This window comes from Oryx dammah, unplaced genomic scaffold (genome assembly GCF_014754425.2).
Source record: "Oryx dammah isolate SB20612 unplaced genomic scaffold, SCBI_Odam_1.1 HiC_scaffold_16, whole genome shotgun sequence".
Classification (NCBI taxonomy): Eukaryota; Metazoa; Chordata; class Mammalia; order Artiodactyla; family Bovidae; genus Oryx; species Oryx dammah.
The window spans coordinates 11,740,005-11,766,151 of record NW_024070200.1 but is presented as its reverse complement, the minus strand read 5'-3'; the positions used below and the strand labels follow the sequence as shown (position 1 = coordinate 11,766,151).

Sequence of the window (26,147 nt, the reverse complement as noted above, 5' to 3'; positions counted from 1 at the left end):
ACCTAACTGCCTCGACATCCTTGGCTTCCCAGGTTGACTGGTTGTTAACTCTTTTGGGTTCAACCCCCCCCCACCACAGCAGACCTTCACTTCCCCAGCTTCTCCCACAACTGTATAAGGACCAATTCCTAAAATGATTCTCTTACCCTAAAAGTCAGTGTTGCTCAGCTTCCCTGGCTGAAACCCAAGTGATACAGTTATGATGAGAATTATCAATTAAAGCCTCCACCCAACTGCAGCAGCTGGGGTTGTGGCTAATTGTATTATCTTTCCTGAACTGAGTCTTTTATAGAAGTGCTGCTGGTTAGCACCTTGAAGACTCTGTGGTAAATTGGATTTAAATTACTGCTCTCCTCTAATTAAGTTAAATCACATGAAATTGTTGATATTAAACCATTCTACCCTATGAAAGTCAGAAGATTAAATAATGTATTTGTTTTCTGTCGCTATACAACAAATGATCACAAACATAGTGGGTTAAATCAACAAACAAATCATTTCATATTTTCTGTGGGTCAGGAGTCTGGGCACAGGTCACCTGGGTCCTCAGGGTTTCCTAAGGCTGCAGTTAAGGTGTCAACTAGGTTCACATTCTCAATTAGGGAAGAATTTGCTTCCAAGTTCATTCAGGTTGCTGGCAAAAATCATTTCCTTGCTGCTGTATAACTAAAGGCCCAGCTTCTTGCTGGCTATTAGCTGAGGGTTCACAATCTCCTCCAAGAGGCTGCCTGCAGTTCTTTCCATGTGGTCCACTCAACAGGCCATCATATAACACAAAAGCTGACTTCTTCAAAGCTGGCAGGCTAAAAAGTCTCTAGTCTCTAGGGAACACAAAGTTGAGAGGGCAGGAGACCTTCTGATGAGTCCCCTTTTGAATTCTGCTCCATTTGAATGTATTATCTATTCAAAAAAAAAAAAAAAACCACACACACCAGGATAGGGAAGGTGCCAGGAGTTCCTTCCATCAGTGCTCAACATCAATCACTGTCCACAAAATGCAAGCAAATAGTGGGAGGGAAATCAGAAGGTTCTCTGCTCTGAGAACATGACTCCCTTTTGATGCAGAAGACACAAATCACTGAGATTCACGTTGCTTGTGTGTGAAAATATACAAATAGTGCTGGTACTCTTCACTCTTACAGCTCTGCCAAGCTATGGGAGAGGGAAAAACAGACAAAGATGTGAAAGAAGCTGAAAATATCTACACAACAACTTTGGTAACTAGAGGAGGAGGCTAAAGCACATAGACAACAAGTGATAAAAGACTGAAGGGTTCTATTTTTACCATGAAAGGAAACAAACAAAATCTCTAAGATATGTAGTTAAATACAGATTGGTATTTCTCTAATGTTTATGCTATTAATTCTAATATGACATTTTAAATTATTTATTCTTTAGTATTTTTGGGGGTGAAAATAGCATATTGAAAGGGAAAAGCAGTCATGGGGATGTCCATTCTCTGGACACAGATACTTTATATAAGCCTCTGCTAAATTAAAATGCAAGGAGATCTAATTCTGGGATCTACAGGAGGCCTGAATTCCTTGAAACTGATACATGTTCTTTTGTTCAGGCATCTATCTGGAAGAGAGATGTCAAGATACACCACTAGAGAGTCAGACTGATCCGAGACCCAACACCATGATCTGAGACCCAATCCCAACTCCCTACAGCTGTGTGATGTGTGAAATTCTGCCCGTTTCCTCATCTGAAAAAATGTTTCCTAATCCTACCTCATTGGGTTATTTTGAGGATTAAATAATATACACAGAGCACTTAGCACATTAACTTATGATAAACATTAAATAAGTAGCAGCTCTTACTATAACTGGTGTGTTGCAGTCCATGGTTTGCAAAGAGCTGGACACGACTTAATGACTGACCAACAGTTACTGTAATTAGGTTTTCTTAAAGAGGGCATTCACTGTACTGGGGTATTCTAATTCAAAAGCAAGTACAGGGATCTGTAGGGGTAGGGGTGAGAGAGGGTAGGAAATGAGCACAATCTTAAGAGAGCAAAGCAAAGATCATAAAGGGAACAGAAATGGCCAGTGACAACCTAAATGTATTGGGGTCTCTCACAGATCACTTGTTAAAATGCTACATAAAATCAACCCTAGTACTCAGTATGTGAAAAACTCAGAGGTTCATGCCTTTTTATCTAAAAACAAAAATTACCCCTTTATACCTATACCTTGTTTATTACCCATCACTTAACAGCAAATAGATGGGGAAACGATGGAAATAGTGGGCTCCAAAATCACTGCAGATGGTGACTGCAGCCATGAAATTAAAAGACGCTTACTCCTTGGGAGAAAAGCTATGACCAACATAGACAGCATATTAAAAAGCAGAGACATTATTTTGCCAACAAAGGTCCATCTAGTCAAAGCTACGGTTTTTCCAGTAGTTATGTACGGATGTGAGAGTTGGACTATGAAGAAAGCTGAGCACTGAAGAACTAGTATTGGAGAAGACTCTTGAGGGTCCCTTGGACTGCAAGAAGATCCAGCCAGTCCATCCTAAAGGAAATCAGTCCTGAATATTCATTGGAAGGACTCATGCCGAAGTTGAAACTCCAATACTTTGGCCACTTGATGCGAAGAACTGACTCCTTGGAAAAGATCCTGATGCAGGGAAAGACTGAAGGCAGGAGAAGGGGACGACAGAGGATGAGATGTTTGGATGGCATCACTGACTCTATGGACTTGAGTTTGAGTAAGCTCTGGGAGTTGGTAATGAACAGGGAAGCCTGGCATGCTGCAGTCCATGGGGTTGCAAAGAATCGGACAGGGCTGAGGGAATGAACTGAACTGAACTGGTTTATTATTCTTAGACCATTTTCCCACTAGTAACAAAATAGTAAGTTAGTATCCTTAATTCCATCATCATAGTAAGGGAAAAATCCAAAGCATTTGAGGGAGAGCCATGTAATAAACTATTTTCAGAAAAGTTGTTGGTATCTACTGGTTTAGTTATCTCCTCAGTATAATCGTATGCTCCATTTGCAACAATGCACCTCACAGATGACTTCCACTTACAGAAATCTTACTCCCTTTCCCCTTCAAATAGAAAAGAGTAGGTCTAGAGTTGAAAACCCAGGATTCAGATCTTGGCCTTAACACTTTCTAGTTGTAACCTCCAGTGACAGTATTTTCAAGCCTCAGTTTATCTGTAAAAGAGAGATAATACCTACCACAGAGGACATCGTGAACTGAAAGCATACACAATACCTGGCAAAAATAATAGGTGTTCAAAAAAATTCTACTGAATAAACACATAAATACAGTATGGAACTTTTAAAAAGAATAGTAATTTTTGATGTGTAATTTACACAGATTTTATCTGCTTAAAGAAAGTATACATTTAAAATAAAAACACTATTTCTGGAACAGTTCTTATGGTCTCCACCTGCATGCTGCAACCGAAGACATCTTTCAGAAAATGTAAATTTAATCAGGTCACATGCCTCAGGATAAAACCAAATGTCTCAGCATGGTATACCAAGTTCTTCATTACCTAGCTGTGCTGGTTGCTACAGCCTCATTTCTTGCTACATCATACCTCTCTCTCATCTCTGCAACCCCCACAACCTCCCCTCCAAAACCAGAAGTGCCCTGTTCTCACTTATCTCTAGACCTTGCCACTTGAAGTTCCTTCTGCCTGATATGGGCCTCTTTATCTCCAGTCTTTATTTACTTAACTCCTATTAATTCTCCAGGTCACAACTTCTCTGTAAAGTTCTTCTAGATACTGTCCCTCCTTCCCTAACTCCATATATTGAAGTTAGGGCTTCTCTCTTCCTATGTGCTCCCTACTGTTCAGGGCTTTACTCTATTAGGGCATTTACACACTAGAACTGCCTATTGGCACCCACCACTAGACTATCTAATTCATTACTTTACTCTCAGAGTCTGGCACACAGTAAGAGCTCAGTGTTTGCTAAATGAATAAGTCTAGGAATATCAGTGCTAATTCTACAGAAAGATCCACTGGAATCTAAAGGTTATATTCCTCCCTCCCTCCCTCCACAATGTTCCATTTTTACCTCTGAAAACTCCGGCTGCTGTTATTCTCTCAGGTTTACAGACCTATTGTAATGACCAGGTTTACAACATTCTGTCTACTTCTATTTCACTTAGTACTTCTAAGAATTTGATAATTAAAAGGTAGGTTAGGAGGGGGTTCACACCACTGAAGACTTCAGATACTTAATACTTTTACTTACACTTACAAACGAAAACTATCAATCCAGAATTTGAGATGAGGCACACAAAAAAAGCAATTAATCATACATTTCTGAAACTTTCACAATTAGATACAAGCTCATTAGATATAAGCTCAGAAAGATATCAAGGTTTAGAAAACCAATATGATGCCCATATATTTTCTACAAATAGTTTAGTGAATCAGGTTCCAAAATTCAGTACCGTCTTTTTTTGGGGGCCGAGCCATGTGGCATGTGGGATCTTGATCAGGGAAAGAACCAGCTCCGCCGTGCAGTGGAATCACAGAGTCTTAACCACTGGACTGCCGTGGAAGTACCAGCATTGTTCTTCAATGGAAACTTTAATAGGATGTAACTCTGACAGTGAAAACAGTATTAAAATAAACCCACTTCAGGGGCCTATTACGGCTTAAGAGGAACTTGGTTAAAAACAAAGACATGTAAGTGTGCAAACAGTGTTTTCAGTTTTCTGGCACAACTTTCAGATGTGTGAATGTTTCACCTTCAAGTGCCTTGACATGTAAAAACATTTACTGGAAGTCTTATGGACATGTCCACACTAAGCATGAAACATAAAAATGTTTTAGTGACGAGAACAAAAACAGAGCTCAAAGCCTTGTAATATATCAAAGCTACCCCCTTCGTGGAGACATATTTAGTGAGGCCAGCTTATGTTAACTTATAATAGAAATTGATACTCCTTTTCATCTAAATATGAGAAAAAAGAGTTTTGAGGCAAGAACTTTCTAGTCAGTTTATATTCACTGAATATTTTAGCAGGTCCGTAAATTAACACTCTAAGATTCAGTCTTCATGAGATATTTATAAAAAGGTACTATTCGTCAACAGTGTTTTTCACTGGGGAGTGAGACTAAAGGGTTTTTAAAACAACTTTTTTATTAGTTGAATTATCTGAATATCCAATCAGGGCATCCTTTATATTTTTAGAAACAAAAATATAGTTATTAAAATAAAGTGTTAGTCACTCAATCGTGTCCAACTCTTTGCGACCCCATGGACGACAGCCCACCAGGCTCCTCCCTCCATGGAATTCTCCAGGCAAGAGTACTGGAGTGGACTGCCATTCCCTTCTCCAGGGCATCTTCCCAACTCAGGGATCGAACCTGGGTCTCCCACACTGCAGGCGGATTCTTTACCCTCTGAGCCACTAGGGAAGCCCAGGTAGCTATTCTTTACTGACATCATTTTCCCAAAGTTTATTAAGTATGTGAAAAGCAAGACACAGAATAATGTGTTCAGTTCAGTTCAGTCGCTCAGTCGTGTCCGACTCTTTGCGACCCCATGAACTACAGCACGTCAGGCCTCCCTGTCCATCACCAACTCCTGGAGTTCACTCAAACTCACGTCCATTGAGTCGGTGATGCCATCCAGCCATCTCACCCTCTGTCGTCCCCCTTTCCTCCTGTCCCCAATCCCTCCCAGCATCAGGGTCTTTTGTAATGAGTCAACTATTCACATGAGGTGGCCAAAGTACTGGAGTTTCAGCTTTAGCATCACTCCTTCCAAAGAACATCCAGGGCTGATCTCCTTCAGAATGGACTGGTTGCAACAGAACAAGAGATGCATTGAAATATACACACACATTCAAACATATTCAGAAGTTTGTAAGAAAACTTAAAACTGTTCAAAGTCTGTCATCAATACGCATTTGGGGAAAGGAGTGGTAGTAGCTGAAAATATGGTTTATCGATGAGCGTTACTGAACACACTGTCTAAAGTTTCTTAAAGTGTAAAGTAAAGGGACTTCCCTGGCGCTCCAGTGGTTAGGACTCTTGTTTTTCCACTGCAGGCAGCACAGATCTGATCCCTGGTTGTGGAACTAAGATCCCGTCCTCCACCCACCCCACCAAAAAAAAATATTTATAATAGAAGCTTCACTACTTCAAACAGAGTTGGTGCTCAGTAAATGTTTGTTTTGCAGTCCATTTTTTGATCAGTAGACGCGGCCTTCGAGAAGTAACAAGTTACTCACCTCATCTCTAAAACAAGCAGGATGATAGCAGTTACCACACAAGCTACTGTAAAGCTTAAGGGAGGTCTTACACATAACAAGTTTAGCCCAATGTTTTGCACATAGTAACAGCTAAATATGCTAATCTATCTGCATTTCTAGAATAGTGTTCTCCAGCCACTTCCAAAACCAGAACTGGGCAGAATGGTTGTATCTGGTCAGAGCTCTTCTACTTGGGATTTTTTAGGAGTTAAGTGCAATATTTAGTTTTAAGGCAGAAATGGCAACTTTGTATTTCAAAACTGAGTTTGAAAAGGCAGGAGACTTGTTCAATACAGAGGTTCTTCCTTCTGCCATTTTCCTTCCTCACTCACCAATACCCTCTCCAAATCCTGTTTTCCATTTATCAGTCTAAGATGCATCTTAGACTGCATTAGTTTCTGCACTTCTTGGCAAAAGAAGGCATAAGAGGAGTAGTCAAAATCTGACAATGGCAGAGTTAGAGAAATAAAAATAACTCGGGGCTTTAGGAAATGGCCCATTCAGGCCATTTTCTCAGTGTTTCTAAGAGAAAAAGGGACTATAACTGAATCAAAGCAAAATGGGAGTTTACGCCAAAAAGCCCACCACCACAGGGAACACTGTATGTACCATTTTTTTTAATGGCTCTGTTTTGCCATCTAACATTGGATATTTCTTGCAACTGTATCATTGTTTTTTTTAAAGTCTTAATTAATCTGGTAAACTTTTTAGACTTTGGAAACTTGAAACTGTGCTGTCAAATGATGTGTAAGGAAAATAACTCAATGCTTATCTTCAGAAATTGTCTACTAAGAGTTAATGTAAATAAATTTAAAAACCATTTGTTAAAGCCCAACTGTGAGCCAGGCACAGTGTTTGGTGCCTGCACTTCTATGAAGAGGAATAAACGAGCTTAGGCTGAGGAACCTAGACAGAATTTATATGGTTAGTATGTGGCAGAGGCAGTATGAGAACACAGATCTAACTCCAGACTTCATAGTTATAAAATATTAATAACATTAAATTTGGGCATTGTTATGTATCTCTGAATCTCTCCGGGCAAATGGAAGACCCATTCTGCAAGCTTCATGGGGCTGCTGTAAAAATGACATTAAACAGCATATGCTTGCAGTTCAAGATGGTGGAGCTGAAGGACCTATGCTTATCTCCTCTTGCAAGAGCACCAAAATTGCAAATAGCTGTTGGACAACCATCCACAGGAGGACGCTGGAACCCACTAATAAAGATATCCCACATCCAAAGACAAAGAAGGAGCTGCAGTGAGATGGTAGGAGGGGGGCAATTACGATAAAATCAAATCCCATACCCACCGGGTGGGTGACCCACAGACTAGAGAACAATAATACCAAGGAAGTTGTCACACTATTGTTGAAGGTTACATTCTGAACCCCAAGTCAGGATTCCCACCCTGAGGATCCAACAAAGGACTGGGAATCCCAAGGGAACCTGGCCTTCAGAGCCAGAGGGATTTGATTAAAGGCTTTCCAGGGACTGACTGAACTGAATGTGAAATAAGTACAGTTGTGTGCTAGTTCTAATGTTCTTTGGCATTGACCTTTGGGATTGCTCTTCAGTCCCTGGAAAGCTTGCACAGGGTTGGACATGACTGCTGCGACTTAGCAGCAGCAGCAGCATGGACCAAGAAAGTAAAGAGCTGATGAGACAATTTTATTAGAAATTTAACTTAAAATTGAGTTTAACAGTATAGAATTATACATCATTTAGACCACATCTAAATTTATTTTTATAATAATACTTCATATTTATCCCCTCGATTTAGGCTCACTGTTCTCTTTTTTTTACAACTAGGGTTAAACATTGATTACACTCTCCCCTTTTTTAAAAGAAAAAGTTATGCAGTCTGCACGGGTACTAAAGATAATTCAAAATATATAACTGACAGTCTATCAAAAGCAAAGGCCTGTGTTAGGTTCTTTGGGTGATTCAAAGATGACTCAGATTTGGAACTTGTCTTTAGAGAATATAGTTGATACAAGTTGGTAGAGGAAAGTTACACAGGTTAATTTCAAAACAAGTCAGAAGATGTAAAAACCTAAAAGAATGATAAAAGAAGTGTTTTTGAAGTTTGCAAGAAGCAGGAACACTTAATTTGAAATGCCTAAGACAAAACACTGGAAGTCACATATGAGTTTGGTCTTAAAGGCAAGGGTAGAATTTGGACATTTAGTGAACAAAGTCAAAGATATTACAAAACCAAAGAACAGTGTGCGCAGAGGGTCAGCGGTAAAGAGTTTACAGTCTATATGAAAAAGTTTAAGTTATAAAATAAAATGGGGAATTAAATATTTTAAGTATTACACACTGGAACCTTATTCACAATTTTGAGTTAAGTGCTAAATTTCATTATGATTAAAGATGTATAACTTGAGTCATTTGAACTCCCATTCCTGAAACAGATTAATTCTTCAACCATCAGTTCAGTTCAGTTCAGTTGCTCAGTGGTGTCTGACTCTTCAACCATATCCCATGTTTAACTGAAACCTGTTATTTACTACTTTGATCTGCTGATGATGGTATTTAACTTAGCTCCACTGTTCTCTAGCAAGTATATCCAGACTAAGCTGCCGAAGAGGAAACAATTAGAGGGAGAAGCAAAATGAACTATCAGAGCAACCAAACGGAGACAGAAGGGAGTGTGTTAACATGGGGACAACGGAGAGGATGGGAAGAGGGAGGAATGGATTAGAGTGGGGACAGTTTTTGTTATTCTGTATTTGTTTCAAGTCACATACTCCTGGAATCTGACCAAGTTGCTAAGAGAAAAAATTAGGTCATTGCTTTCAGTTGTTTCTCTGTTAAGAGTTTTAATTCAATAAAGTATAATCACATGCATTACAACTAAAAACAGGGGCAATGTATTTCAGAAGCTATTTTGGAACTAAAGCTATAAATAAATTTCATATTCCAAAGACTGAAAAATACATTTTTGATCAATATGAAAAAAACAAATCTGTATTTTAGAGCACACAACTGTAAGATGTCCCTGACTGGAATATGCATGCAGATGCTGGTGCTAACTCAACAGTATTTATGAAAAGGAAACAGAAGTTCTATCGGCCTGTGGGTTGTTAAAGTTCATGAGAAAATCTATAGTTCCCCTAAAGAGTCGGTATTTACTAAAAGAATTACAAATCAATAAATAATATATTCTCACTGTTCTCACGTTTTCAGAGCTGTTTATGCAGTGTATTCTAAGGTCACTGTGTAAAGTCAGTGATTAAACACCTGGTCCTTCATCTGAAGCTCTTCCAATCTAGTCATTTATTTTGGAATTTTATACACTGGTCTTTCAATATAGTTACTGTTATGAACTAGGCTTCTAAGCTGCAACCACAGAAAACAACTTCAGTTGGCTTAAACAGAAAAGGAATTTATCTGAAAGGAGACTGTGAGCCCAGAGTTGCTGGGAAAGTTAGAGAGCAGGCTCAGAGTACAAGCAACAAAGGAAGACTTCGAGTTGAGTACTACAGCACAGAACAGCCCAGTGAGGATCTCATGTGGCCTCGGGACCCAGGCCAAAGCTGCTCCTGGACAGTGAGTGAATGCCATCACTGGCACCACTGACACTGATTTCTCTGCTTTTCCACTAGGTGTTGCTGTTCCCACCGTGCTTCCAGAAAGAATTCTCTACAGTCCCCAAATCTCGGTGCCATCAATGCTCTAGATTCAAAAATTCTAGGTCATGTGGGGGAGCCCTGACCACAGAGAAGACTGAGAAAACACTGGGAGGTGGGCTCTGTCTCCTATCAAGACCAACGTGGTAAGAATTGCCCAACGCAAAGGAAGAGTTCCTCACTCGGGGCTGCTGAAAAAGTCAAATAACTGACCTGGGAATACTTGTCTATCCAGGAAAGAATGGCCTGCTCAGCACAAAGCCCTCTGTTCTCTGGCTAAGTGCTCAGAAGCTGAGTGGTGACCTATCCAGCTGGCCCACAATTCCCCATGTGCGTGCTTACCCCACCCCCAAGCGATCAGTCCCAACGTGCTCACAACTGAGATGGCTCTGAGTTGTTCCTGCACCAGTTTGGGTGGCTCCTACAACTAGGCCACAGTGGCCTCTCACCATCATTCTTAGAAATTGTTTTTCACACTGCTCCCCTGTCTCACCATGCCCAGATTCCTGGGCTTCAGGTTGGAAGAGCTGGTGTGACTCACAGCTTCATCACTTACGAGACTGGGAAAATGCTAGTTATTAATTTCTGAGCCGTACCATACTCATAGGTTGTCAAGATAACCAAATGAGAGGAAAGTAAAGGCTCCATGTAGACCAAAATTATAAGCATGATCTCATTAGTTAACAGCCCTGATAGGTATGATAAATTCCCTAGTTCTTTAGGACCATGGCCAATCCAGATCTCGCTGGTTCTTCTAGGTACTGATGTCACATCTCTATTATAAAAAATTAAATTTGTAATCAAAGCAATATAGGCTCATAATTTAGAAAGTCTTATCCTTAGTAGCAATAAAAAGTGTACCCTAAAAGCAAAACCTGCCCTTACCTCTCCTTCACTCAGTCTTGCTTCCCAGAGGCAACTATGCTCTTTAGTATCTATCTTCTGATATTATCGCTTTATAATTTTATAAATTTTATTAAACCAACACTCAGTGTTCAAATCATAGTGACTACTTAAATACTATTTACTGCTGAACCAAGCTATGTACTAGAATTATATTTTCTTCCATACTTAACTTTAAATTTTTCTTAGAAATTATTAATTTCCTCTTTTCTCACTTGCTTCACTTTTAATAAATTAGCAACAGCTAATTTTTCACAAGTGTACCAAAAGATCTGTAATACTTCTTTCAATGTCACTTGTCACTTAATTTTCAAACATTCAGGCAATTGGTCTCTTCCAAGATATCTACTTCTTGGAGACTCTCCTCCTCATCCAGTCTAGACTAGATACCCACTACATCTAATGCACAGCTAGTATCCAGGATTTCCTTTTCTTCTTTCTGGTGTTAGACCCCATTTTTTGGATCCCATACTTTCTGGTTCTTCATTTACTTCATCATTTACTGGAATACATCCTTAGTAGCTTCCTGAGTAGGGTTAAATTTTTTTGAGGCATGACTGGAAAATGCATTTATTTAGCCTGACATTTGATTGACTGTTTGGCTTTGTGTTTAAAACAAATTTCCATCATCTTTTTAAAGGTACATTCAGTTGTTGCTACTGGAAAGTTCACTATCATTGTTTCCTATTTCTTGTATGGAACTCACCCTTTCACCTCCCAGTGAGTTTAGAATCTTCTCTTTTTCTCTGGTATCTTCTAGTGACAGGGATGAAATTTTTGAAATATAGAAATCCCTTTAGCTTTAGCAGTATTTATTACATTACTCCTTAGATACTGTCTTCTCTTCCCTTTTCCCTAGTATATATTCTACAGCCATTATTTATGACGCTACAGTTTCTGGATGAACACTCGTTTCTTACTGTTGTCCATCTCTTTGCTAATCTGTTCTACTTTCCAGATTCCTTCAACTTTCCCTTCCAATCCTCCTATAATTTTCATTTCTAAAAGCTCCTCTTTTCACTTTATAGCATCCTATGTATGTCTCGTTATTCAATAATCTATTCTTTTATGTAAGGATATTTTGATTCTATTGACATTTTCTTCTCTCCCTTCACTGTCTGTTTCCTCTAGCATGTGACCTTATTTCTGTCTCAATCTGCAAGCTTTTCTCAAACATCCAGTACACCATGGATGGGTTTTTATATGGAAGACTAAAGGCAGTTAACAGCTATTTGGAAGGTCTGTTGCACAAGCAGGCTTGCTGACTGCTGTCTTCCCTGTAGGACATCTGGGAGGCAAACTGGCTTTTTCATTGTATAACTACTGAGCACCATTTCATCATGAAACCCCAAAGCAGGTCTATATGCTCTTCATATAGACCACTTCTGGAGCACCAGTTTATTGATTGGTATCTGTCCAGTTTGGACCAGAGCAGGGAAAGGTAGAGTGTGTAGGCTTTCACAGAATTCCAGATCTCAATCCTGTGTCTTATCCCCACCCTTCTTTATAGCTATTTCCAGATGCGAAATATATTTTCCTTCCTTTGAAAATAAACCTCAGGACTCTTGTGTTTAGAAGGGAATTGAGGAGGCAGGTCAGGATTTGCCACCTAGCTGCAAACGACGTCAATGCAAGAACAGACAGGTGGATCACTGAAGCAGAATGAAAAAGTGCTAAACCATGTATTTGCGGGAGCTTAATAAAGGGTAGCACACATGAGTAAGCTGAAGCCTCATTACCTGTTAATTCACCTCCCTAACAGTGATTGCCTACTTCTGTGAATAAAACACATTCTCAATGTAAGCCAAGAATCCTCCCTTTTATCCACTTGCCAAATTACTCTGGCTGTCTGCCTATCCTGCCTCTTTTTATGATGTTCTTAAAACTATTAAATCACCTCTCCACCTTGAAGAGCATATGTTGTCTCAAGGTCCTAGCTTCCCTTGATAGAATTTGCCTCCTTTTAAAACTGGGCTTTAATTTTTAAAGTCAAACCCAATTTGGAATAAGAAGGTTACAGTCATTAGTTCATAAACATTTACTCAGTGCCTATTATGCCCCAGGCACTGGGGATACAAGGATGAGAACAATATGATCCTATACTCAAGCTGCCAGGCTAGTCTCACAGGCTTTCTTAACCAGGAGTCTTCAAATGAATCATAGAAGACAGAAAATTATTTTGGGGACTATTTTCTTAATTCTCCCCACAATGGTATGTAACTAGTACCACACTAAATGCAGTGGAGAGATGCTAATTCATTACACATAATAGATGACTCAGAGTATTATAGGTTTAGTGTGCTTACAGAACTCTAGCTGAAACTCGAGTGACAAATGGCCAGATACAACAGTCTGATAAATGGTATGCACCAGTTTGCTAGGGATAAAATTGCAGTCAAGTCTTAAAAACAATAATTACTTTAAAAAATTTTGCAAACTAGTCTCAATATGGGGTTTAGTCAATATAATTAAAAAATTATTTTTTAAAACTTAAAAAGTTAGTTTTAGAAGAGACTGTGGTAATGAATAATACATGCTGTGATGATTTTCATTTGGTGGTTAACATTTATTGAATGCTTACTGTGTCCTGAGCACTGTTCAGATCAGTTGATATGTATTACTTCCTTTAATCCTCATAATCCTACCTCATAGTGTTACTATTCTTATTTCACAAATGGGAAAACAGGGGCTTAGGGATGACTTACTTTAAGGTTAAACAAGTTAAAACATGATAGTAAAGAATTCAAATCCAGTTTGTCTGGTTTCAGAGCCTGAGATCTTAAGCTTTATGGTATAAATCCCTCTTCAAGTGACTAAATAGTCTCCTTCCCATGGGAATGGGGTAAAACTGTGCTGGTTATGATTGGCTATATATAGACCCTAGTATGAACAGTGTAATGAGTATGGGAGAAGGGTAATGCCTACATGGTGTGCAAAAAAACAAAACATCAAGTAACTCAAACTCTGTAGTTTGAATAATGAAAAATTTGAATTTGTATTGAGAGTCATGTATGCTCAAATTTAAGGGAATATTTGCTTGCTTGTTTTAAGTAACCAAAATTAAAGTTCTGCAAGGAGTGTTGTTTTATAGCTCTAAATGTGCTCCAAAAAATAAAATTTCTAGCTACTGATAAATTATATGTATAAAAATTTAACTCAACATAAAAAAGAAAAAAACACTCTAGATCAAATATTATCCAAGATCCCAAGAGCCAGTCCACCATTTTATTTTCTGTTAAAAACTTAACAACAAAACAAAAACCTATACCAAGGGATGCTTTCCCAGTTTTAAAAACAGTGTACACAATACACTTCGGTTTATTATTTAAATGTTTCAAAAATAAAACCATTTTGAGAAAAGATTATTACACCTTTATGGTAGTGCTGCAAACTGTTTTTCTGTAGAGGCATTTTCTGACAAATTTGGTTTTACAGAATGAAAGAATGGTAGGGCAAGCCGCTAGGTTATTTTTGATAACATATTTTCCTATAGTCTGATATCTAATGGTCTACTGTTACTCACAGTTTTTGTTTTGAACTAGCAAGAAAATATTTTAATGACATTTTGATTTGGCAATAAAACAAAATTAGTACTATTACTACACAGGAAATAGTAAAACAAGATTTTAGAAGATTCTTTATGTAACAGAAATCTCAACTTTTTTTACTCGAGCTTATCAATGTCTTCCAATAATCTCTCCCATTTTATTACTGACATTGTTATTTAACTGGGGCTTTTATTTTTTTTCAAAGTTCTACTGACTTGTTGATTTAGCCACACAATACAGATTTTTTTCCAAACTAGAAAAATGTGCTTAGTTTTCCTCATTTAAATATATATCTTTTACCCAAATCATTACCATTCTCTGCTAATTTGCAGCTTCTAGTGTTCTTTCAGCAAACACGCATCAGCTAAATTTCTGAAGCACCTTCATGTCATATAGCTTGTTTTCTTTTAATATACGATCATAGAAAGCTAAGAGTACATTCTGTCAAGACGGCAAATTCCCTTTCTCTCCCACAGGTCTCTTTCCAGCTCTGAAATGTTATGATTCTAATGTTTACCACAGATATACACTAAAAGATATATTCTTCTAGTGTAGCTGTAGTGCAATTATTTGCCTATAACACAAAAAATGTGTCATTCCAACTCAGTAATTTTAAATTAAATGAAGAAGGCACATGAGTTTAAGAACAAACTGCTTTATACTCCATAAGCTGTTGCTTGATGCACAGCTGAACTTGAAAAGAGAGAATATTTAAAAAATTTAAGTCAGAAATCTTGCCCAACTTTTTGATTCAAATACATCTGTATCTAAATGAGACCATCTTCATTTTTGTAATGAACTTTCATTCTTATTCTAAATATTTAAGTATCAATAAGGCACTGAGTATATATATGAGAATCTAAGTTACCCAAGGAGTCTCAGACCAAGAATAACCTTGAAATCTGGGAAACAGGACTAGCTCAAAGCTCAAGAGCAGACAGGGCAGTAGCTGGGTAAATTACATATTTTCACACCTATCATCTTATATTAGGGAAGAAAGAGCCTCAAGTCTCATCTATTCTTAATCATTAGTTTTGAATGCTTGGTTTTAATACCAAATGAAGAGCCACATTAACACTAACACTCATTCTGTCTCAGATGTCGTATCTATAGATTTGAAAAAACTGACTCTGTCACATCCCAAACACTGAAATCATGGAACATACTGGTTGTGCTTTCAATCTGGAAGACAAATGTGCAATTCAAGAGATCAAGATTAAAATTAAAAATCAGAATTTCGTTACCTTGTGCAAGCATGTTAAATTCCAAGAACAGTGCTATGTGGTAAAGCTCCATGGCTTCTTCTGCCCTGGTCATGTTTGGCTTCCCTGCAACGAGAGCCTGAACTTCACTGAGACTCCCCACAGAGGGGCTGCAGTGCAAAACGGCCAGGTCCACCATGTCAGTATACATACAGTGTAATATCACTTTTGCATATTTTTTTGGTATAATGGACTCATCTAATATAATTCTTGTGGGAGTCCTCAAAGTTCGGTCTGTGATTTCTTCACCAGTCCGTATCCTTCTTTGTAATAAATTTCGAAAAAATGGGGACCGTGCTGAAATAATAGCCTTGTGAGCTTTGAGCTCTTCATCTAAACAGTTCTGATTTCCACCAAAAGCTTCAACCAGTTCAGAGTCTGAAGAAAAACTAAGGACGACATCATAATAGCACATGTAATCAAAGAGTCCACGCATATCTACATCAAGGGAATTTGGTGTTCCAAATTCTTCCCTAAGCTGAACGAGGATATCAACATTTTGAAACCTTGAGTCCTCCATTCCAAACTCTCCCGTGTAAAGATAGTGGAGCAAAGCAGAAAACATGGGCATATCTATACCAGCTGTATTGATGTCCATGATGATCTCTGCCCCATACTCAGGTGAGGAAGAAAGTAGTGTTTTAAAAAATGGACATCTTGCCGCCAAAATGGCACGATGAACAGGAAAGCAAGTTTCTTGAAATATTAAGTCTACATCAGTACAATACTTGTACTCATAAAGATCGGCCATATCTTTCTGCAATGTCCGGGCTTCTGGTCGAGCCACACTGGCTTGTAAAGAAAGCTCCTTTAAGGCTGAAGTTCCCTCATATTCCTCCACTAACGCATTGACATCTCGAACATCCCACCCAGAGAGGAGTTCTCGCATCTGCTTGGCGTGATCAGCAGACCGATTAGATTTCCGACGCTTGATGAACTTCTTTTTGAGGGTGGCAAGGCCAGAGGTTCTCTTTTTTTTGTCTTGTGGTTTCTCATGGCCATGGTCAAGACTATATAATTTTGATTCACAACCATAGCCTTGCTGAGAATAGGATGATGTCCCTAAGAAGGAAATTAAACAAGTGAAAATTTAGTTCTTTTTTCTTAACAGTCATTTTCAACATTCAGTTTAACATACTGTGCTAAAATTTTTACAGACATTTCTGAACCATTCAAGTAAAACTGATTTTTGTTTTTATAAAGGAAGATTAAAAAGTTCAAATAACTCATTTTTATATTAAATAAGGAATAGGGAAAAACAGAGCAGATTATTCATTGTAAAAAAATGCTAAATTTCTATGGGCACAACAAATGAAACAAAACACAAGAAACAATCAAAGATCAACTGTACTACAGCAGCTCGGTTAGGATAAGAATCATATAAGCCAGATTTACACCTGGTAGGAAAAAAACATGGATGCTGCAGAATTATTATATATATTAACTTTTTCCATAGCTCAACCCTCTTTTCATCCAAAAAGACCACTGAAAACACAATCCTATTTATATCCACAAAAGAAAATGAGGTTAGAAAAACTGAAATGGTTACCTATAAAAGTCTGCTGGGCTTGAGAATTTCCCCCTACCCTCGGGGAACATGAATGAGGATAGCTAGATGCATTAGCACCCATTTTCTTCAGTCACTCAGGCATTCCATCTGCTGGTTCTTCAGAGTATGATCCCAGAGGCCTTTACGAACTTTCAACCCTGGATCCAGTAGCCTCTTTTCATCCATTTCTTGATATGAAACAAAAATAATTTTATTGTTTCAAATGTATCTCAAATTGCACAGCTAAAAAAGAAAAAGTTATTGAAAATGACTTTTATTTGCAAGTAATAACATACTGTCAAATTCACATGCAAAAATTTCAGAAAATGTAATTAACAGCTAAATTTGAATTATGATTCCGTGCTACCTGCAATTTTGCGCCAGAAAACGTACCAATTATATACATTCTAAGAAAGCAAAAAGTACCATATCAGATTTATTCAGGCATTTTGCTGAAAGAGGGGGAAGGAAAGATAGTTTAAACTAAATTATCTTTAGGCTACTTGTTCTGTAACAATTTTGAGGAAATTATAATACATACAGTGAGGAGACACAAAGAAAAACAAAAACTTTCATCTTTCCTCCCCATAAAGTCCTGAAATAAAAACACTACTTTCTTTTACCTGATATTATGGCTTAGGAAGGATAGGGCAGTAAGAGATAATTTTAACAGTTATAGAATGAATTCCACATTACAGAACCTTAACTCTCAGAGCTGCAAGCTGAAGATACAAGCACAAAGAGAAGAAATTCTAAGAGAGAAGAGTGTTAATAGGATACTTCTAAATCTTTATACCATCCAGATATATAAAATTTATTTGACCAAAAGCAATAATGGTTTAAGAGAAAACACAATTTAAAATCTATTATTGGAACTGTTAGGAAACCAGTCAGTAGGCAGTTAATATGGCCTCATAATGAAGGATGAAATTTTTTAACAGTTAAGAGTTAAACACACACATCACAAAAACCCTGCTGGAAAACAGAATTATGTCAAGATTCTCGGCATTTATTTTCATTTCTGCTACACAGTGTAGGGGCTTCCCTGGTGGCTCAGACGGTAAAGTGTCTGCCAGCAATGCGGGAGACCCGGGTTCGATCCCTGGGTCGGGAAGATCTCCTGGAGAAGGCAATGGCAATCCACTCGAGCACGCTTGCCTGGAAAATCCCACGGATGGAGGAGCCTGATAGGCTACAGTCCATGGGGTCACAAAGAGTCGGACACAACTGAGTGACTTCACTCACTCACTCACTCACTCACATACTGTAACCTTGGGAAATCAAATTTAAAAAAATTACTTAACATCTGTGCTTTTCTTCAATCTTTTCCCACTATGATCATATGGAAGTTTGTTTATCTAATAAGCATAGAATTACCTGCCTACAGTGTTCAAGAGGAGACTGGGAAACTCTGCTAACTAGATACTATGCAAAGTAGCAGTAACTTCAATCAAATCATATGCTCACAAGTAAATTTAATTTCCTATTTGAAATTTACCTACCACAGAACACAGCACATTAGACTTTTTGTATATATACATTATATATTATATATAATGTAGAAATATATATGTATATATGTAATATATATTATATATATAATGTAGAAAAGGCAATTTTTTGTGATTCATTTTGAATGCTGTCAATTTTTATAAAATAGAAACTAAATCTGCTTGTGTTAATTTCAGTTCAAACTTCAAAAAACAGTAAGTTTAAATAACGGGCTTCCCTCGTGGCTCAGTCAGTAAAGAATCCATCTGTAATGCAAGAGATCACCTGTAATGCAGAAGACTGGGCTTCAATCGCTGGGTCAGGAAGATCCCTTGGGGAAGGAAATGGCAAGTCACTCCAGTATTTCTGCCTGGGAAATACCATAGAGAAAGGAGCCTGGTGGGTTACAGTCCATGTGGTCGCAAGAGTCAGAAACGACTTAGCAACTAAACTACCACCACTACCAAAGTCTAATTAATAAATCTTAGTTTTTGAATTCCTTAAAAGCCTCAAGATTCTATTGCATTTTTACTGGTTCTTTAAGAGAAAACAGGCTTTCTAAAAAAAAATAATACAAACCAACTTATTTACAAAACAAAGATTCACAGACATAGAAAACAAATTATGGTTATCAAAGGGGAAGGGGAGGGATAAAGGATTAACAGATAGACACTACTATATACAAAATAGATAAAACAACAAGGATTTATTCTATAGCACAGGGATCTATATTCAGTTTCTTGTAGTAACCTATAATGGAAAGGAATTTGAAGGTGTACACCTGGAACTAGCACAATGCTGTCAATCAACTATAAATATTACAACAAAAAAGAAAGAAAAAACAGGATCCTGGAAGCCAAGTTTGTGGTCTTATTTTCAAGTCAAGTCCTATTCTCAGTCATTAAAATTTTGTATTTAAAACATAGAAACAGCATAAGCAATCCTATGCGAACAAAGAAGTCTGAAATATACTAAGAAAAAAATCCAGAGTAAAAATATGCAAAATAAAAGCCTTTATCAAAATGAGAAAAAAAAAAGATTAAAAAGACGAGCTCTGAATATGGACATAATGGTGGATGATGGAAAGTGCTGGTAAAGCGTCACTCCTATGGTAGCCTTCTTCTCACTTCCTTCTTTACGCATTCTTGAAGTTTCATGTTGTTTCATTTTGTAGTTTTGCTTTTTGATTTCTAATGACTGCAGAGTAAATTCACTAACACAGCACCAAGTATGCTGAAGAAGCAAACCAAGAATGGAGACTTGCGTCCAGATGAAGAAAAGCCAGAGTGTCTACAGAAATGGACAAAGTTAACCTGTTCTCACTCCAACACATAAATAAGATGAAGTTAACTATCATCTCATCTGTGCGTGCATGTGCACGCGCACACGTGTGCACACACACGAGAATTATCTTCATCAGAGAATTCTGCAAAGTTTGCAGGGACAGAAAACATCTTTACACTGGTCTGTTTGAGATTTAAACCAGGCCAAAAATGATTTTAAAAAAAGCTCAATTTTATGATTAGCACAATTAGATACTCTATAAGGTATCCACAGAAAGGTTAGAAAACCTCACCAGCCCCAATGAAGACACAAGAACACCCAGCAAACACTAGAGAAGTCACAGCTGAGATACTGATGCTTGGCCATTTGCCACTATAATTAGCACCAGAAGGACAGCTGGGGTCTCTGATGAAGTGATTTGAGACAAAAAAGTCTAAAGGACTTAGGGACAGTGTCTCTTCCTGGCAGCTCCTAGTCAATGGAAATCCCCTTGAAGATGAACTGCTTTGGGTGACATCCATATCTCCTATTAGAGCTCCGATACTAAAGTACATAGGCCGGAAAGACTTGATGGGAGAGACTTTTTCTGGATCAGATATAATCCTTAAATCCCTCCTGCGTCCTCAATCCCAAATTCTAAGAGTCACTAAAGTTACTAAAGCCATATTTCTCAAAATTCTCAGGAAACAATTTATTTCTTAGGTAACCAAAAACTCATGCCAAATGGAACACAGAATCTTGTTATTTATTTCTTAATTGAATCTGCTGCCTTTAGACGCTGGAAGTGAGAGTCACAGTCTTAAAACTCTTCAGGGATATTTTCATTCTGGTCCAGCTTTGACTGTCTCCTACATAAAACAGGATGAAATGTAACCTTTGGATGATAGACAGGAAAGGGAAAGGGAGGGCCTCAGGGACTGGGAGAGGCCCACAGGATGCAAACGGTCCTAGAAAGCTGATAAATCATTTTCCCAGAATCACCTTTCTGGGAGAGCTCCTGCTAATAGTTGACATGACCAGTCTCAATCAGAGGATCCAACTGGCTTAAAATAAGCTTCAGTGATTGTAGCATATCCAACTATGGGAGAAAAAAGTCATGCTGAATGCAACAGAGAAAATTTACAACCCAATGAAAAAGAATTAAGAACGAAAATCAACCTCTCCCCTAAAATCCCCCTCCCCCCAAAATCCCTAGGCCAGCATTTCCAAAGAGTTTTCCCAATGTTTTAGAAAATGCAGAATTAAACAAAGCTTTACTTTTCCTTACTTCAGAACTCTTTTTGGCATCTTTGAAGTGCTAAGGTGCATTGTAAACCTCCAAAAGGAAGTATTCAGCTTAATCTAAAGAAGCCCTTTTGCCCCACAGAGCAGTAAAACAGACTTGCATAACACACTTGGAAAACTCTGACCTTTGCCATAAAAATATGCTTTTACCTTGTAGGCTGCAGACAGAACAATGAGTGTCAGGTACAGTAAGTCCCATACATGAAGGCCTTCAAGTTTGTGAACTTTCAAAGATGCGAATGTTGTGTTCCATCACCCCTAGACATGAGTGAAACTGCGCCTTGCCTTCCATTTCCTATTGCCATCTATCCTTCGGCTCTGCCATCTATCCTTCAGCTCTACCATCTACCGCCACCTGTCCCTCCACCAGTCAGGACTCTTCTTGCCTGTTCACTTGATGCCAGTCTCTGTATGCCAGCTGTTGTACTGTATCATTATGCTTTTCAAGGTACTGTACTTTCAGATTAAAAATGTTTTATTTTTGTGTTTGTTTTCAATGTAGTATCTGTGTGAGAAGTATTATAAACCTATTCCATATTCCAGTACAGTACTATATAGCTGATTGTGTTAGTTGGGTACCTAGGTTAACTTTGTTGGACTTAACGAACAAACTGGACTTACAAACGTGCTTTTACTGCATCTGAGATAGTTCTCTCTCACAACTAATTTATCACTTACACGGGATAAGTACATTTAACTTCTATGAATCTCAGTTTTTATAAACCAAAGTTGAGATGTATGGGCCACATGTGTAAAATAAGTCAAAACAGGGTTTCTAAAATTCACTGAAGTGTAAGACTTATTGATTTGTAAAATGAGGATGCGTAAGGGAGTTATTTCTATATTAAATGTTATTGTTTCAACGACAAAAATGGGCAACTGAATTTTGAATTTTAAACATGTTTTCCACTTAGTCCGATTATTAGGTATAATTATAGAAAAACAGGAACGTGGGACACATGTGACTATGAAAAACAATTCATAATTAAAAAGAAATGCAAAACTATACTAATATTTCACTTCTGTCAAATCTAAGAGGACTACATCATTCAAATCAGGATACGTGAGAGTGAAAAAGGGTACCACCCAGGCCTAATGAGGCAAAGCAGGATGAATGATAGCTTCTATAGCCAAATCTCACATTTGTAGAGCAGCTAGAAAAAGTTTTAAAAAGAAAAAAACAAAACCTAAAAGTTAAAAGAATATGATTTCCAATGTCCATTTTCATTCCCAAGCATGTTTTACCCAAAATAACAGCTATCATTTATATACCAAACTCTGCTTAGAGCCTTTATATGTGTTAAACCCACTTGATTCTCCAAATACCTCTCAGATAGAACCTTCAGTTCTATCCTCGGACACATAACAACAAAGCAAAAAGACTGTGAATAGTAAGTCAGAAGCAGTCGGCAAGACCTTTGCCTTTTGAAGGCATCTTTAAATAGATAAGATGAAGTGGAACGGGGTTTAGACCCTTGTCTGGGTCTCTAGCAGAGGTTAAGTGAGAACCCAATGGGGCAAGCTGGATCAGAGCAGCTTGGCTCAGCTATCCCCAACACCAAAGCTTCTGCTGTCTTCTTCTTAGCAATAAACTGTACTCTGCCCTAACTAAGGCAGGTCTAGAAGCAGCAGGATAAATTTTCTCTAGCAGGTAGGAATAAAGGCGTACAAACAGAGGGTGGAAAATGATTATGAAGCCCTCCAAGAACTTGCTCAATCAACTTTCACGGTGAACAGTGCTGTTTGGAACTTTTGTGTTCACAGTAGGAAGACTAGTTTTGAGCCAGGCACACATTATTTGAGAGAATAAATGAAATCACTTTTCTAACTGGGGACAACCGTTTTCACTGCTGGTTTAGTGGGCCTCCCTGTTGGCTCAGACGGTAAAGAATCTGCCTGCAAGGCAGGAGACCTGGGTTCAATCCCTGGATTGGGAAGATCCCCGGAGAAGGAAATGGCAACCCACTCCAGTATTCTTGCCTGGAGAATCCCATGGACAGAGGAGCCTGGCGGCTCGTCCATGGGGTAGCAAGAGTCGGACACAACTGAGCAACTAACACTTAGTGCTGTATAGAAAAGCAACTCTGGATGATATGGAGAAGGCAATGACAAATCTGAGTCTAGATAGGAACCTACAGAGGATCAGTAAAGAAAACTACAGCTGAAATCAGAAAACATGTTCAAAGCAACTGAATTTGAAGGAAAAACACGGAATTTCTCATAAACTTAACTCAAAGACAAAGTTCAGATTTTCTGACACCAACTCAGTGAATGTTAAAAAACAAAATACAAGTGCATATTTCTTGTTGATGAGTTTCTGTGGGCTCCCCTGGAAAATCTGGAGAAGAAAGGAAACGTCCCGGTGAAGCTGACAGTGAGCCTGACACTATGGCTGCAGATGGAGAAGGAAAGAACAAGAGCAGAACAGAAACAGGAACGCAGCCCTCAAAGGCCCCTCATCTGGGGCAGTCTCCATAAGGACATCGAGTGCTTAACTGTAACTTCTGATCATCAGGAGAATCAGCATGTGAATGGTCCTAGGAATTATTCAAGTTCTCATAAATAGGAAGATAATAATGGTTTAGGGGCTGGAGTTAATTTTGTACTAAAATTCCATTTTTCCTCCCATCGCCCAGAGTATAAGAGTCTAAACAGATATGAGGGAAAACCCACTAGTTTATATTTTCAGCCAAGAGTAAGATATATACACTATGGCCCTCGCCTTAATAATGGTCACTCATTCCATTCTGACAGGCTTCTGCCCATCAGAATACCTCTGATACTCACAGACTCTTTGTTAGGATGTCAAATGAAGAGGCAGTTCTCCTCCTAAAAGTCTCCTGAAGTTCATAGTTAGAAAGAATCTTGCAGACGTAAGTCCTAGTAAAGAAGGAGGAACTTCTCAAACTGTAGGTCTGAGGATGAACAAGTTTTAAGAAATCCCCATTATGAAAGACCCCTCTTACAGAGACAACACCACCTCTTAGATAAAGTGAGAAGTAGAAAGTCAGACAAAACTCTTCCCCTCCTAAGGATTTTATGAGGCCTTTCTTGGATAAATGATAAAATATTTTCCCCTTTCCTCAACCCCACTGCTTCTCCTGTGCTACTTACTTGTAGCTGAAATGCTAGACGAGAATATTACAGTCCAAACAAATCAGACCAGAACACAAATTCTAGGTCCTGTTTATGTAATACAAGTCTGCATCTTAAAACACTATTTTGCATTTGTTTAGGGCATCTATAACAAAACACTAAGACGACCCAGATGAAGTCTTTATCACAGAACACATAGTAAACGCTTACCTAATTGGTGAGGGAGGCGGTGGAAAGGAAGAAGCGGGAAGATGATAAAGTCTACTTTGCAATGTGGTTGGCAATGCTGTGAACCAAGAAGAAACACAGGACAAGCAATTTGTGGGTGAACTGGGAGTAATAAGGATAATGGGCTTGAGGTCCCAGAAAGACATACCAAGGAAGACATAATGCAAACAGAGAATGCATTAAAGGAGAAATCTACAAACAAGAGTTTCCTAATACAGTTGACCTTCTGTATCCACAGGTTCTGCATCTGCAGACTGACCCAACTGTAGACAGAAACTGGTCAGACAAAAAAATTCCAGAAAGTTCCAAAAAGCAAAACTTGGATTGCACACATGTTCTCAACTATTTACATGGCATTTATACTGTATTAGTTATTATAAGTAATCCAGAGATGATCTCAAGTATATGGGGGATATGTACATGTGATATCCAAGTCCTATGCTACTTTACGTACGGGACTTGAGCATCCACAGATTTTTGTATGTGTGAGGATCCTGTAATCCACCCCCCTTGGATACTGAGGGATGACTATGATATTTTCACTGCTCTAGAGGCTTAACATTTGAACATATAATACAGCATTATCTCAATATGATAACTCATCTACTTCTGATCTCAATATGATAACTCATCTACTTCTGATGGAAGGTATCATTTATAAATGTCCTGTCAATGTTTGCAAAAGATAACAGAGTCTCAGAACGACAGAAGGACTAATATTATGTGATGCTACTTATATGAGGCACGTAGAGTAGTTAAAGTTACAGAGACAGAAAGAATAATGGGGGCTGCCAGGGGCTGGGGTGCCACTGGCGAAAATGAAAAGGTCTGGAGATGGATGGTGGCGGCGGCTGCACAGCAGTGTGAATGTACATTCATAACTGGTTCAATCAGTAAATGCCATGTTACCTGTATCTTTAATCATAATTTTTGAAAAGTAAATGGAAAAAAGACCCAGTAAGACAGGAAAGCAATGACATGAGTTCCCCCTTTTTACATTCTTCTAATGACTGTAGCAGAAGTATTTTCTAATAGGGATAAATAGTTTACAAAACATTTTTCCACACATGAAGTCATTTTATTCTCATATCAAGTCTTCAATGTAGAAAGGACAGGTTTCATCCTCTCATCTCTGAATGAGGCAGTTAAGGTAGAAACACAAAGCGACTTATCTAAAGTAAAATATTGGGTTGGCCCCAAAATTTTATCCATATAGTAAAATGGCAAAGCCAAAACTAGATACCAGTCATTCTGATCCCTAATCTAGTGTTTTTCCCCTCAACAAGGAAGCATCTCAAAAGTCCTCGGTCCTGTATCAACCTTTCTGATGGGAATAGCCATGTCTTCCTTATACTTCTTTACATCTAACTGCACTGTTGATTTTGATACGGTTCTTAAACTGCTAAATTTCCTACTTTATCACCCAACTATGGTTAAAGGACAGATCTTAAATTAATCTCTAGTGCTTCGCATTGTTGGTGAACAATAAAAAAGTTTCCTGATTGTGGATTACACTCCATTAATATCAAACCCCTTAGCATGCAAACACCAAAGACAATTACAACTATGGTTTTCTATTTTCACTTCTTCCTATCACTTGTTTTTTCCTCCTGCGCAGCAGTTAC

The 26,147-nt window shown here is 38.3% G+C and overlaps 1 protein-coding gene across 2 annotated transcripts in view; it reads right to left on the bottom strand.

Annotated features, from left to right (window-relative positions):
• The window catches only part of BTBD7 (BTB domain containing 7), a 60,813-nt gene extending 36,143 nt beyond the window's left edge, over window positions 1–24,670 (bottom strand). Inside the window, exons 1-3 of one of the 2 annotated variants that reach the window (XM_040256597.1) lie at window positions 24,505–24,670; window positions 17,140–17,327; window positions 15,573–16,652 (exon numbers count right to left, since the gene is read on the bottom strand). In XM_040256597.1, the coding sequence (XP_040112531.1) occupies window positions 15,573–16,652; window positions 17,140–17,221 (1,162 nt within the window). In that variant the 5' untranslated portion in view covers window positions 17,222–17,327; window positions 24,505–24,670. Of the gene's footprint in view, window positions 1–15,572; window positions 16,653–17,139; window positions 18,176–24,504 lie in introns of those variants that run through there. The other variant, XM_040256596.1, reaches the window with a different exon arrangement.
• Between the last annotated feature and the right edge of the window lie 1,477 nt (window positions 24,671–26,147).